General features: G+C 40.3%; 1 protein-coding gene across 1 annotated transcript; it reads left to right on the forward strand.

Moving 5' to 3' along the window:
• Positions 1–438: 438 nt before the first annotated feature.
• SSR3 (signal sequence receptor subunit 3) lies at positions 439–14,441 on the forward strand. The gene is made up of 5 exons (XM_082840360.1): positions 439–1,021; positions 2,232–2,358; positions 6,116–6,214; positions 10,837–10,968; positions 12,034–14,441. Exons 1-5 carry the CDS (start codon positions 889–891, stop codon positions 12,098–12,100), a joined length of 558 nt encoding a protein of 185 aa, XP_082696486.1. The 5' UTR covers positions 439–888; the 3' UTR covers positions 12,101–14,441.
• The last annotated feature ends 246 nt before the right edge of the window (positions 14,442–14,687 follow it).

The raw sequence follows: 14,687 nt of genomic DNA on the forward strand, positions 1-14,687 counted from the left end.
TTGTTTTAATCAGCATATTCAATTTCCTGAACTTCAGAGGCCTGTCCAGCCAACATATTGTCTTAGTATTGTTTTACCTAGCATGGCTTTGGAAGCCACATTATTTCAACTAAATCTTTAAAGTAATAAAAGTGTAGTAATTTGTAAATGTATTGGACACATGTTAAATATTATCTTCAGCAATGAGAACATGAGTTCCTTATAAGCAAGAGTGCCTTTTTTGTACAAAGGTAGGCTGTTACTTTGTTGAAAAGATCCCACACCCTGGAGACCAGCATTGCTGGTCTCTCACCCTCAAAATGGGCATATCATAGGATTCTTGAGGATATTTAATGAAATAATGGCTGTGTAAAAAAGGGGCTCAACACATGCTACCTACCTATACTTATCTTTCTCCTCTTCCTCTTCCAACGCCCCAGTGTAGGTACCCACAGGGCCGGCTAACCATGCGCCCGTTGAATGAATGACCATATGACTCAGAGCTCCTCATTTTGGAATTTCGACCGCTTGGAAAGCATGAGTCTACCAGCATCTGTGAAGTGTAACGTCAATAACGTTTTGTTAATTTAAAAAAAAAAAAAAGCACCCACTAAACTACAAGTCCCGGCTTTTTCCTAGAAACTGACGAGTCACGTGACTTGCCAGGAATCCGGAAGTCTGGCCCGCTCGCCCAATCATGCCGAGAAACCTACGTAGTGGCGCCAGGATGGCCAATCCTGCGGACGCTTGCCCCGCGCCGCGCAACGCCGGGTCTCTCTTCCGCGCGCGACGCTGATGGGTCGTTAGCGGATACGGTGGCCGCGGGGGTGGTGCCAGCGGCCTCTGCCCGGCTTGGCGTCCGGCTCGGAGCCTGACTCGGCCCTCTCGTCTCACAGCTGCGGTTCCACCATGGCTCCCAAAGGCGGCTCCAAGCAGCAGTCCGAGGAGGACCTGCTCCTGCAGGATTTCAGCCGCAACCTCTCGGCCAAGTCCTCGGCGCTCTTCTTCGGGAACGCCTTCATCGTGTCCGCCATCCCCATTTGTGAGCGCTTGGAGAGAGGCGGGCGGGGAGGGCGCCGGCGGGTCGGTCTGGGCGGGGACGTGGCAGGGCCGGGCGGACCGGCGAGGCGTGAGCCGGCGCCCGCACTCTCCCCAGCTCGCCCTGGGCTCGGGGGCAGCACGTAGCCTCTGTGGGCCTCCGTGATCTGGTCCAGGGTAGTGGTGGGCGGCATCCCAGGAGAGTCACCTGTGGCGCGTTTTAAAAGTACGCTAGCTCGTTCCCGGGCCTCACTCCTGCAGATTGTGAGTTACTCGTTCCGGGATGGCGGCCCCGAATCAGTATTAAAACTAACGCTCGGGTTAAGATCGTGTGATGTTAAAGACATTTAGGCATATAGCCTATTTGCTTTTTTCCCCTACAACTATCGTTTGCTCTTACAAGATCTTAAACTTATTACTTATTTTGGAGAAACTCATGAATTAAGATGAGAGACATTAACACCTGCACTGAATTAGAAGTGTAGCTTTAGGAGAACTGCTTCACGCAGAACATTATTTTCCTAGTTTGACGAGAGAAGTTGCCAAGGGCCCGCTCTACAATGTGTAGTAACCCTTTTAATAAGCCTATTAGGGCAATTCTGAAGTTCTTACTTGGATGGAAAAACTACACAGTCTTGGCCAAGGTTGTTTTTAGAGCTCAGGGTTCCCGAATGTGAATTTCCTCTCACATTGCTGCACTGTTGTTGGACAGTCAAATCCAGATGTATTTTCTCTTTCGGCTTTATAAAACCCAGCGTGCAGCTAACGTGGTGTGGAGCCTTTTGGTTCACTGGCTGCACTGAGCACTGCCTTGATTTCAGATAACAGCCACGTCAGCGTGTAAACTCTGGTTTGGGGCTGCACATGGCGTTTTGGAATGGCCTGTAGTTAGCGTACTAGTACCCTTTAGAATGAAATTTGAAGTCTGAATTGTGATTTTGTTGAGCCAGGGTTCTCATTTTAGAAGCAGAAATCTCATAATGTACTAGTTATAGAAAGGTTATGTTTTTCAAGTGTTCTCAACTAGGGAAACTTGAGACTAACGTTTTACTGGATATCACACTTCTGAAGTTCCCCTTGTACTGTACTGGAGTCCCTAATCAGGGCTGTATTTTACCAGGTTTAGCTATAATTAATTCAGTAGGCTTTTGTAACTGGCTGGTAATATTTTGTTTCTTTTTGTATCCCCCTCTCCCCCTTTTATCTTAATTCAGGGCTATATTGGCGAATATGGCATATGGATCTTATTCAGTCTGCTGTTCTGTATAGTGTGATGACCCTAGTAAGCACATATTTGGTAGCCTTTGCATACAAAAATGTGAAATTTGTTCTCAAGCACAAGTAAGTATATTTCTCAAGAGAAAGTATATATTGTTGCATTTTTATATAGTAGGTCTTCTTAAAGACCATTTGTGTGTGTGTGGGTTTCAGTAAGCACTATTTTGAGATACATATGTATGTATTTTTGGAGGGGGAGGCACATTAATGGTATGAAGGAGTAGCAACTAATCGAAAAGCAGAGACAGTGCTTCTAACACTGCTATGGAAGTGGGTATTGATGGTGGAATTAAAACACTTAAGTACCATCCTTAATAATTGGGTTCAGAAAAACAAACCCACCAAGTAAAGTAACATTTTAGAAGTCAAATGGAATTCTTTCTAGAAGGAGTTGTTCCGGGCTCACCATGTAGAATTTTTGGATGTGAAAGAAGTGGTCTTTTTTTCTTATATTCAACACTGACATTTTTAATGCTAATTGCATTTTTCTTATGAGAATATGAAAATGTAAAAGGTTACTCTATTTCCTCTATTTCTACCTTCATTTTATCATGTCACTCTCCTGACAACTCTTCATGGCCTTCTCTTTTCTAAATGTATTAAATCCAGATTCTTCCAGGCCCTGGAATGCAAGTCTTCTGCCTCCTACCAGTGGGGCCTTGTCTTTTAGGATTGCGCCTTAGATCTTCTGACTCAGCTTTGAACTGACTTCTGACTCATCCTTTGAATGTGACTCGTTCCCTCCCTCATTTAGAATCATCTCCCTTTCTTTCCATTCTTACATGTCTGGTATTTCAAGACTTCGGAATCTTTTCCAGAGAAATCTTAACTGTCCTTATTGTTCCTGTGTTAAGCTTTCTAGTGATGAGTAGAAACACATTGAGATGATCTCAGTTAACAGGGATTTATTGTAAGGAGGCCAGAAATGGTCTCAGCAGCTGAACTGGCCTCAGCAGCCTCTCCACTGTCGTTCTTGAGTCCAGGTTGGAGTCCAGGTTGTGCGTGGCTGTTGCTAGAACGGCTAAATCCAGGTCATCTTTGTTGTCTCCCTGCTTGACAGCCCCTCTTCACTAACTGCCATGCCAGGATTCAGCCCATCTCGGCCTCTGCTGTCCCGGGCTGTCTTTCTTGTGAGGCATGGCCATCTGTGGATAGCGAAGCCCTCAGAAGTGGGCGTTTTGCATGACCCATCCTTTGTGATTCCCTTGGAACTCAGTCCCTTTGGGACCTAGTGTTTTTTCACTTGTTCTGCATATCATTTTTATTCGCCTTTTTGGAGTCAAAAAACATGTTCTTTCCCCTCATTTCTCCTTTCGGCTTCTTGAGGGCAACTGCCATGTCTTTTGTTTATTTCCCTTACAATAGTTAATGGTACATTTAATTTAGTTCAGTAAAATTTCAGTGACCTACTGACTTAATACACTCTCTGAATGGAATTATTTTTTAGTCATAGTTTTGGTGTAATATTAAATATTGCTACTGACATCAAAACTCCTACAGATTGGCAAGATTGTTAAGGCTTAAAGAGCCAGCAAGATTCTGAGTGTGGGTAGGTGTTGGTAGAGAGAATGGCTTCAGAGTCGACAGTCTGGATTCCAGTCCCAGCTCTGCTGCTCTTAAATGCAGAGCCTTGGGCATGCATTTCATCTTTCTAGACTTCAGATTCTTGAGCTGTAAAATGGGAGTACTAATGGTACCTTGTGGGATGGTGAGGATTAAATATGATACGTGCGACATAAACCATGGTGTCTGGCATGTAATAAATGTTTGTGTGCAGTGTTGGAGAGGTTGGGGGTGAGAGATCCCATAGGAATTTTTTTTTTAAGGTGGCATGATTTTAAAAATGTTTGCAAAGATGTTTTTTTAATCTCAGTTGGCTGAGAGCTGGGCCTGTGGATTTCCCTGTTTTGTTTTAGAGCATTCAGCGCTGAGTGAGGTTTGTTTTCTAAGAGCACTGAGATGGAGGGTAGGGCTTCTTGAGTTGTAATAAACCTACAGTGTGGCTGTTAATGTCTCTGTTAGGCGAGTATAGAATTGTAGACATAGAAGAGAAATTAACTAGTTATCTGGTTCAGTGTCTTCAGGAAGATTTGTCATGTGGACAGATGATTGACTATTTGTCCAAGAGATGCTTAGAGCCAACTCCTCTGAAAATAGTGTATTCCTGTGTCCTAGCACCCTGACAGTTGGGGGTGGTGGTGTGTGTGTGTATTTTTTTTTACCCTCTGTTCTGCTAAGAAAGGTTTCTGCTGTAAACCATGTCCATTTCTTATCAATTGGCCTTTCCTAGAAAAAAGCAGTCTTATGTGAAGTTCAGGAAACACTTAATAAGTTCCTGGGATTTGCTAGAGATTAAGAGATGAGAGTCTCTGCCCTGCGGAACTGAACTTTTACATAATAAAATGAGTCAGGGAAAGTTGGACATTATAGTGTCTTAAAGTATCTCTTAAAGCAGCTACCTGCTCTCTTAGCTGCCTTTTTCTTTAGGTTTCAGAACTTATTTCCTTTTACCTGTTTTTTTTAGACAAACTGATTTTCCTCCCTCCAGTTATCAATCTGTGGAAAAATACATCAGTTGAAGCTGACTAAAGGTTTTCTTTTTAATAATGTCACTTCTAACTTGATTCTTGAGTGAGAGATAGATGTGGAGATATAGGTAAACCAGCCTGAATTTGTGCTTAATTTGTAGCCCAGAAGCTCATGTGGTTGGAGAAAGGTTGAGAACTATTGCCTTGAATGATCTTGGGCTTTTCAGGAATCCATCCTGATTTTCCCACAGTTTCCTTTGGTCCACTGACCAGAACTTAATATACATAGTAATGAGGGATTGAGTAATTGAACATAGATTGAACAGATGTCTGTCTCTATGGTGCACATCCTGTTGCTTTCAATACATCTCAGTATCGTGTTGAATGTTTTCTTAGTGGGACTTTGTAATTGTTATATTTTGCTTGTGATCAGTTATTACTTTTTCTATGTTTATGGCTAATCAGTTTCTCCCATATTATGAAAAATAAATCATGTTGAATTTAAATGTCTAATCTTTGGGAGGCTTTTTGTATTTCATCACAGGTTAAATTTTATCCTCTCTTTCACTAGCAACCCCATCTGATAAAATTCACCTCATAGATTTTTTTAGGATTATGTCATTTCTTTCTTTATCTGACTTATCACTAAAGATTCTGATCTGATTTCTTGAATAACACTTCCAGCCTTTTCTGGCTAATTCCATATTATCTCTTGGTGCAACTCTCAAACCAGTAGTTTGTTTAACTAAAAGTGCTGTGGTCACTCCTTAACCATGTGGTATTATTTCTTTTTAGTGAAATTCCCCTTTGGAGTAAAATTAAAAGCTTTACTTTAAGATATTACAGCTATTAATTCTCTCTTTGTTAAGCTTAGTTTTCTCTCCTGTTATTTATTGGAATTGAAATCATGTATCATTTGCTAATGCCTTAACAAATTTATTTGTGGAACAGTTAAATTATGAGTTAAAACAAATTGGAGCTATAATGATTCATAACTAAACTGTGTTAATAGCATTTGACTTTTATTTCCATATTAAATACCTAACTTAGGAAAATTCTCCCTTTTAAGCAGAAATCAAAACACATCACTAATAAACCACATCTTGGAAGTTTCTTGAACTCCCTCTCTTTTGGCTAGCACAGTGTAATAAACTTGGAACTTTCTGTCCAGCTTATTTTCTTGAAATGTAAAGTATATAGTTGCCAATACAAGATACGAGTACACAGTGTTTCTGAGAGAGTGTGATGTTCACTCCTGGAGCATGTGGAAACCTTTTTTCTTTTCCTTCCAGAGTAGCACAGAAGAGGGAGGATGCTGTTTCCAAAGAAGTGACTCGAAAACTTTCTGAAGCTGATAACAGAAAGATGTCTCGGAAGGAAAAAGATGAAAGGTTTGGCTCCCTATTTAAAGTGTTTGTGGTAATCAAAAAGGGGGTTATTTGTAGAAAATAAGTTTTTGGTTTCTGCTTAGAGCATGTGGATATTAGAATTATCTGAGGAAAACGTTGGTATTAGAAGTCAGGGTAATGAGAATAATAACTGACTTTTTGAGTTTTTATTACTACCAGATACTTTTCTTTGTGCTGTACACAGTTCATTTATTCCTCCAAAGAGCTCCATGAGGTAGGTACTATTGTTTTCTCCACTTTACACCTGAGGAATCTGAGGTACAGAAAGCTCGGGTACCTTGCCCAAGGCCATAGATTAGTGTGCAGTAAAACCAGGATAAGAGTGCAGCTAGTCTGGCTTGAGAGCTTGTATTCAGCTGCTCTGCTGGAATTTAGGAGCCTGCAGAGCTGTGTCCAGTGCTGGCTCTGCCACTTGGTAGCTGTGTGACCTTGAGGCTATCACCTAACCCCTCTGGGTCTGAAGAGTTTATGTTGTGTTGTGTGTTAGCATTTTTAGGTGGTGGTATTTCTGCTCTTGAGCTTTCCTGGGGACATCTGGTTCTTGGTTATCTGCATTGTTTGGGAAAAAGAAAAGAATTAGGTTTGTCTCCTGTTGCCGAATTCTGTGCCACATTTGTTAGTCCCACCCCCAATTTTTCCTGACAGCTGCTGTTAGAAGGCTAAAAAACAGTCTGACATCTGAATAGAAGTCTCTGAATGATTGAGTAAACTTGTGCTTAAGAGTTGCCAGATGGTTTAATAGAGTCATGAGTCTAGGCTGTTTTCATGGATCTTAAATTTTAGTATCTACGAGGTGCTTTATGAAATGGAATTTTTATCCCACTTTTCTCCAGAAAGACTTTGTGGGGACTTGCAATATTAAATTGCATGTGAAACAAAGCAATACAATTTAAAAAGATCAGAAACCGTTTAAAAGTAAGAAAAGGTGGATGAACAAGGACCTCAGCATTAGTTACAGCAGTTGGGCACTAAACTCAGCTCTGAGCTTCCAAGTGTCAGGAAGCATCCAGAGTCACCCAGCTTTCATTGTTGGATGAGAAGCAGCGTGCACGTCCTTCTGAAAAGAAACTTTCCTGGCACTGAATCTTGGAAGGACTTTATCAAGTGGATCCTTATTTAAGGGACACTGAGTAACTTAATGAACAGTGTCTTCTACAGTGGTTTTGGACAGGCACCAGAACATTGTTGAAATGATTACGTCCTATGGATCCTTCATAAAACTGAAGGCACAATATTAAACTCATGACAGTGAAGGCCTGTTTTTTATGGAGCCGCTTCAAAGACCTCTGGCTCTGCATAGCTTTTGTTTTTAGAATTGCAAAGTTTTTTTTTTATTTTAAAGATTTTTTTGATGTGGACCATTTTTTAAAAAATTAATTAATATTTATTTTTGGCTGTGTTGGGTCTTCGTTTCTGTGCAAGGGCTTTCTCCAGTTGTGGCGAGCTGGGGCCACTCTTCATCGCGGTGCGCGGGCCTCTCACTGTCGCAGCCTCTCCTGTTGCGGAGCACAGGCTCCAGACGCACAGGCTCAGTAGTTGTGACTCACGGGCTTAGTTGCTCCACGGCATGTGGGACCTTCCCGGACCGGGGCACAAGCCCGTGTCCCCTGCATCGGCAGGCGGACTCTCAACCACTGCGCCACCAGGGAGGCCCTGCATAGCTTTTTAATTGCAAGTTTTTGCATAGGGATAGATATTAGAGAATCTAGACCACTTTCTTTTAACCTTTTCATCAAATTATAATATTCATTAGAACATTGGTTCTTAAATGGAATGCACATCATAGTTACCCAAATTTCAAAATGCTTGTTACAAGCTCTTACAGGTCTTACAGGTTTTAGGTGATTAATTGTATCAGAGATGGCAGATGGGTCTCTTCTGCCCACTACAGACTTGCCTGATTTGGTCTTGCCTGATTTGGTCTTTTCTGATTTGGTCTTTTCTTGATCCTGGGATGTGTCTCAGAATCTTTCTCAGTGTGGTATTCAGGTAGTCTCTACTAGTGGATCAGAGTTGGAATTGGAAATGAAATCTCTTCGCCGTTGCCTAGACCAGGTATTTCAGAGTAGGATGAAATGGAGGTTTTATTGATATATAAAATGCAGAGTGTCAGAAGATTATAAAATTTTCATTCTTGTCACCAGTAGAAACTTGTGCTGTTTGTAATTCTCTCACAAAGGCCATGCTGGATACAGTTGTACCCAGGTCTGTACTCATTATTGATGCTGATAACTGGATCCAAGACTCCCTTTAAGATCCAGTATTTTTCTTCCTCAAAGGATTAGTTACTTCCAATAGATTTAAGAGAAGGCTTATCAGCATCTTTCTGCCCAGATGGGTATCTTCAAACCTCTATCTAAAATCATTTGGAATATGGACTACATGCCACTTTGAACCTACTTTTCTACCTTTCCAAGGAAATCAGCAGAGGAGAATCAGATTCATTAACATTTGTCCCAAGGTACGAATGTTACTTCTCCTTGACTTACTGACGGTCCATCATTTAGTATTATCAGATTGTAAGAGTTGTTGAGTTTTTTGGTCTCAACTTTTCTCCTGTTTTAGGAAGTGCTCCTTGGAAAAATGACTGCTTGGGAAGTGTTCTCCCAAACTAGATTTCCTACCAGTGAAGCTTTTGCGGAACCATTGCTGATGAGGGCAAATGGAGGTCCTAAACTTTTTCAAAATAAACCAGGGTGGACTAGAAAAACTTGAGAGCTGTCAGACAGTCCTGACTGTGTATACCCTGATGGAACACACGGTCTTTGCGAGCTGGGATAACCTAAAGGATTAAGCCACTCTTTCATCAAAAATGTCTTGAAGATGGTTCTGATTCAGGGCATGATGGGGAGTTAGGGAAAATTGCTGCGGTGGAGGTGTGATAATTTAATCACCAGCAGTAAAGGCATGCTAGTGGCCTACTTAAGGAACCTGTCTTCACTGGGTCTTGTGCCAGAGTCTTAAAAACAGAGGCAATTGTTCTGAGTGTTTTGTAGCATTAAACCATGTTGGGACTATGGATATTTCTGGGCTGGTGTTTTCTTTGATCATTGTTAGAATGGTGTAATGTATTAATTCCAAGTCACGTATAGTTTTTAAATTTACATTTAAACTTGTCTGAAATCAGAGGCTATTTTATAGTTGATAGCTGCATTTAATGTAATGTCCTTCACTTCTTCCAAAGTTTACAGCAAATTGAAGATTTATTAAGTTGATGGTATCTACAGAATCAAGGAAATATGGCGTATGTATTAGAGACCACAAATTTCTTCTGATGAAGATAAGAGGCTAATACCTTCCATTTAGCTCCTTTACAGCCATGCTTGTTGGCTTTGGATTAGAACATTTGGTGACTAAAAACATGGCAGTTAGTACTGACGTTAGCCATAGTGCTGTCCTTAGGATTAGTTGGGGGTACTGTCTGGCCCCAGAGTAATGTATCTTTCTGGGGGAGAAAACATCTATGGCAATGAGTTACAGCCTTTTTGATAATGACCTACAGTAAAAAATATATATATATTTTTTACTCTTTGACCAAATATACTTTTACATACACACATGTAAATGTTTCACAGAACAATAATTATTACCCTACTGTATGTGATGCACTTGATACTTTTCTGTTTTTTCCTTTTTTTCTTTAACGTGCTGGTCTCAACTCACTCTAATTTTTCCCGAACATCAGATCCACTCAGTTGATTTCATGTCCCACTAATGGGTCACAACCTACCTACTCTTTTAACTTTGTAAATTGCTTTACAAAGTTAATTAACTGAGGGAAATAAAGGTTCCCTTATTCATAGGCACTCTGGAACTTCCTGTTGCCTGTGTGAAAAGGTAAAAGAAAAGGTTGATAAAGTACTAGTAAATTACTATGATATCATAATGCATAAAGAAGATTAAATAAAAAGTAAATGGGTTTCACAGAAGTTAAAAACTCCTCCTAATGATCAAGCAGATTCTTAGTTTGAATTAAATAAAGATGGATAAAGAGAGTCACAGACAAGTCTGCTTCTGCGATGCCACAGCTAGCTTTGTCCATGGGCTTGTCTTAAGGCGAAATATTGAAGGCTGACATCTGTAGACTGTAGAGGGTCTCAAGCCTCAAACAGCTGAGAAAGCCCTGTCAGGCTGCTAATCATCAAGTTTGTTTTTGGTGAGTACTTAGAGAAAGATGCCTATTTCAGTTGCTGATGAAACCAAGCTAATTTCAATTAATCGGTCCCTTCTGCAAAGCTCTAACTGCCTGGGAAAAAGGTAACATCCCCAGCAACTGTTTCTTGAGCATGGATAAAGTTTTTGTCTTTTTTGGCTGCATCGTGCGGCTTGCGGGATCTTAGTTCCCTGACCAGGGATTGAATCTGGACCCCAGCAGTGAAAGCACCGAGTCCTAACCACAGGACCACCAGGGAAATTCCTGAGCATCAGTAAAGTGAAATATCTTTTTCAGTAGGAAAAAGGAGACAGTGCTGACTGAATTTAATATTAAAAACAGATTCTGCCCAGAACACTTAAGGAAAAACTTACTATGAGCTAGAGCCATGTGGTATTTAAAATTTTTAGTACCTATTTAAAAACTTAAATGACTTGTTTTGTGTCCACAGAATCTTGTGGAAGAAGAATGAAGTTGCTGATTATGAAGCTACAACATTTTCCATCTTCTATAATAACACCCTATTTCTGGTCTTGGTCATTGTTGCTTCCTTCTTTATATTGAAGAACTTCAACCCCACAGTGTATCCTTTTAAAGGTCGATTATCTTTTTTAGAAGTCTAGAAACAGTTCGTTTTAGTTTTGATTTGTCTGAGTATTTTCTGGTAACAAAAAACGACACAGGGAGTCAGTCCTTTAAAAAGCACCGTGACCTCAGGCAAGTTTCTGGACATTTAAAATACGGGCTTTTGGTTTGATCTGAAGTTCTTTTAAGTTTATGAATTAAGACTTCATGATAAAAAAGTATTACAAAGCAGTCTTACGTATATGATGATGTGTACCTGCCTAGTTTAAAAAAACTTCTAAGGAGACAAAGCAAACTTGCCTTCTTTGCTACCTCCTGGCATGAGCCCTGTGTCTGCTGGTACTTTGGGGCTTTGGGGTTGGGTGGATAGGCAGTGGAGTTAAATTGGCACATTTCATAATAGCTTAACGGTGTTTCAAGCTGCTCTTAAATTGAGCTTTTGGGCAAGAATCAGTCTTCTCTTGTTAAGGTAATTTATTAAAGGTATTATCCAGGAATGTGCAGCCAAACTTTTAACCATTGGAGATTTTGATGTAATAAAATATCAGACACCCTCCAACTTGTATCTCCTGGGACTACTGGAGTGGTGTGCCCCAAACACTCTAGTCCTGAGGCTGAGAGTAGCTGCAGACTTTCAGAACCTCCTTGCTTTTACAGGCTAGTTGTAGCCAAAACACTGATAGACAGGGAAGACTTATTTTTCCTTTGCTCTTGATGTGGGGGTTGGGGGGTTGGGGAAATCAAGTCCCTTCTTCCTCCCCATGTTCTTTGATCAGTTCGTTTCCTGCAGGTTAAATGGAATTCACATGTTTTATTTGTGATCATGTGTTCTAGGTTTCTGTCTCAAGTGTTTTCTTTTTAAAATTGGAACACGTTTCCTGTGAATGTTCTTCATTCTTTATAATCTCCTCTCTTGTAAATTGCATTTGCAGACATTGGGACTGCACATTATTGTCATTAGACAGCGGCAGGAGGGAAACAGTACATTCCAAAGAGATGGGTTCTTTTGTTTTGTTGAAAACCAATTTGGGGTTGATTTTTCCTTAACATTAAATTTTTACAGGAACTACATTTTGTCCATAAGTGCTTCGTCGGGCCTCATCGCCCTCCTGTCTACTGGCTCCAAGTAGAGCACGTCAGCTTCCCTCCACCGCCCTGGCTTTGTGTCTATGGGTGGCCTGTGGTATATGGAAAAGTAGCAGGGTGGTCAGGGTGGAAGACACACAAGCTGTTTTTGTAAAAGTCTGGAGTTTGAGGGTTTGAAAAACCCAACAAAATGTAATTCAATATTTGTTTATTGGCTCTTTTTTTTTTTTGACAGATTGTTGAAATTAAATGAATTGAAAGGGAAACTCAAGAGTACCAGGACATTTATTAAAAGGCAAAAGTGTTGCAATATGTTATAATCACAAGGGGAGAAAATAACTTGTTTCCTTGACTTGTCAGAGGTCACAGTAACCTGGACTGAGCTGTTATTATTTATAATAGTAGCAAGAAGTTAATAATTGGTTCTGTGTGTTCCAAGCACAATATTACAACTTTTTTTTGAACCACAAATATCAGAATGAGTCCTCTCCCTCTGGGGGATTAAACAGAAGCTTCATGTTTGCAAGTCTCTGAATTTGTGATTTGAAATAACTCAAAGTTAAAACATTAGTTTCTCCAACTTGGAGAAGAGAAACTTGTGGAAAAGTTGTTCTTTTTTTTTTTTAAAGGAAGAAAGGCAGCCAAGGTAATAATCTAAAAATAGTGCCTAGGCATATGAGAGTTGTCCTATGCGGTTATTAAAGTACACACTGCTCAGCTCTATAGCTTTGGTCCTGGGTGTCCAGGGAGGTTAGCTTGACCCTACCATGTTGGTTTGACCTATTAAGAGAATGGAATCATTGTTTTCTCTTGACCAGGGTCTCACATCACTGGAGGAATGTTCAATAAGAGAAGCTCTTTCCTGAATATTGATGTGTAAAAGACCAAAGTAATTTTTGTGATCTTAGTTCTGGAATTCTAAGAACTCTCCAAGAAATTACAGTGGTTTTGGTGCTGGTCAGCATTTTTCCATGAGGACTTTTCGTAAATTTGACCCTTTAGTCCAAAGGTTCCTATCAATTGTAAACAAAATATTGATCTCTTTAGACCTTGTGGGTCCAGCCAAGAGCAGTCTCTTGCATTTTTTAACCAGTGTGTTTACAGGTAATTATTTTTTTCTATGTGCCACGATTTGAAAAAGTTTGGGAAACTCTTCTTGAACCTACATCACTTAAAAGGTTATGGACTCACAGGTGATAATTCCTGTCAGCTTTTGACCACATCCAGTACTTTTCTACAAACAATATCTTAAAGGAAATATATTCCCAATGGCTAATCTTAACTTTAATGTTTGGTTTCCACTTCTAAATTTAAGGTGAATGTTGCAAATAATATTCACCATTTATAACTATAGAAAGATATTCACCAGGAGTCCATCTTCTAATTCCATGCTGTTGGATGTTTTGGGAAGTCACATCTAAGAACCTGGAAGGAAGACAGGCCAGGAGTACGTTTGCCTAGTGACCCAGATCATCATTATCTTCAACTGAGGATTAGATTTCATCATTGCTTTTAGAAGTCTGCAGTTCTTTACTTTTCTCTGGTACATTGTTATCCATGTGCCACCACTGGGTAATAAGGGGTTAATGGGGAAGTCAGAAGAAAGACCCTGCATAGTAGTTAGTGTAGCACATAAGAAGTTTATTTTTATTATGTTTTAACTTTTTTTTTCTGTTGATTAATAACTGGTCAGTAGTTTGGTGGCGTGGTGTTTGTACCAATTGCATTTGCTTATTTGACAAAATGACTATTTGACAAACCATCAATGTCTACTGTTTGTTACCAGAGCTGGGTCAAGTAATTTTTTACCTGTAATTTTTAACTTGCAGGTAAAAAATTGCCACTAGGTGGCAGTGCCTGTATAGATGGGAAAAAAATTCTTACAATACAGTATACCTGAGATGGGGTGGCAAAATAGGGGCATCAGTGTGACGTTCTTAATAGAGTGCCTCTTGAGTTAATAAACTGAATAATTTGTAGAAAAGTGAGGAAGCAAAATTTGGTTTTGGTCCTGAAATTTTCCTATGGCACTTTTTGTTTTTAATCCTGATAATAGTTTCTAACTTTCTATACTGTCAGATAAATTCTGACGTATAAGTTCATAAGACATATTCTGATGGTTCTGCAGTTTTAACTAAGAATTTACTGTACCAGTGCTTTACTCTTAGGAGCTGTGGAACCTTTTCCCCAGCACTCTCCGTGTCACCTAGAAAGACTGTGTAGCGCATAGAATTATGATGTGCTGGATCTGGCTTAGTTTAGTAAAAGCCTGCTGGAGAATTTTTATCTTAAAAATACCTCTTATCGGGCTTCCCTGGTGGCGCAGTGGTTGAGAGTCCACCTGCTGATGCAGGGGATACGGGTTCGTGCCCCGGTCTGGGAAGATCCCACATGCCACGGAGCGGCTGGGCCCGTGAGCCGTGGACGTTGAGCCTGCGCGTCCGGAGCCTGTGCTCCACAACGGTAGAGGCCACAACAGTGAGAGGCCCGCGTACCGCTAAAAAAACAAAACAAAAAAATGCCTCTTATCCAACACCAGTAAAATAAAAGGGGTTTTGCTGTAATTGGGATTCAAAGTGATTTAATTCCTGTTTTTACACCCCTTGTGATAAGTTAGAAGTTCATTTATAA

This window comes from Leucopleurus acutus (assembly GCF_964270905.1).
Source record: "Leucopleurus acutus genome assembly, chromosome: 5".
NCBI lineage: Eukaryota > Metazoa > Chordata > Mammalia > Artiodactyla > Delphinidae > Leucopleurus > Leucopleurus acutus.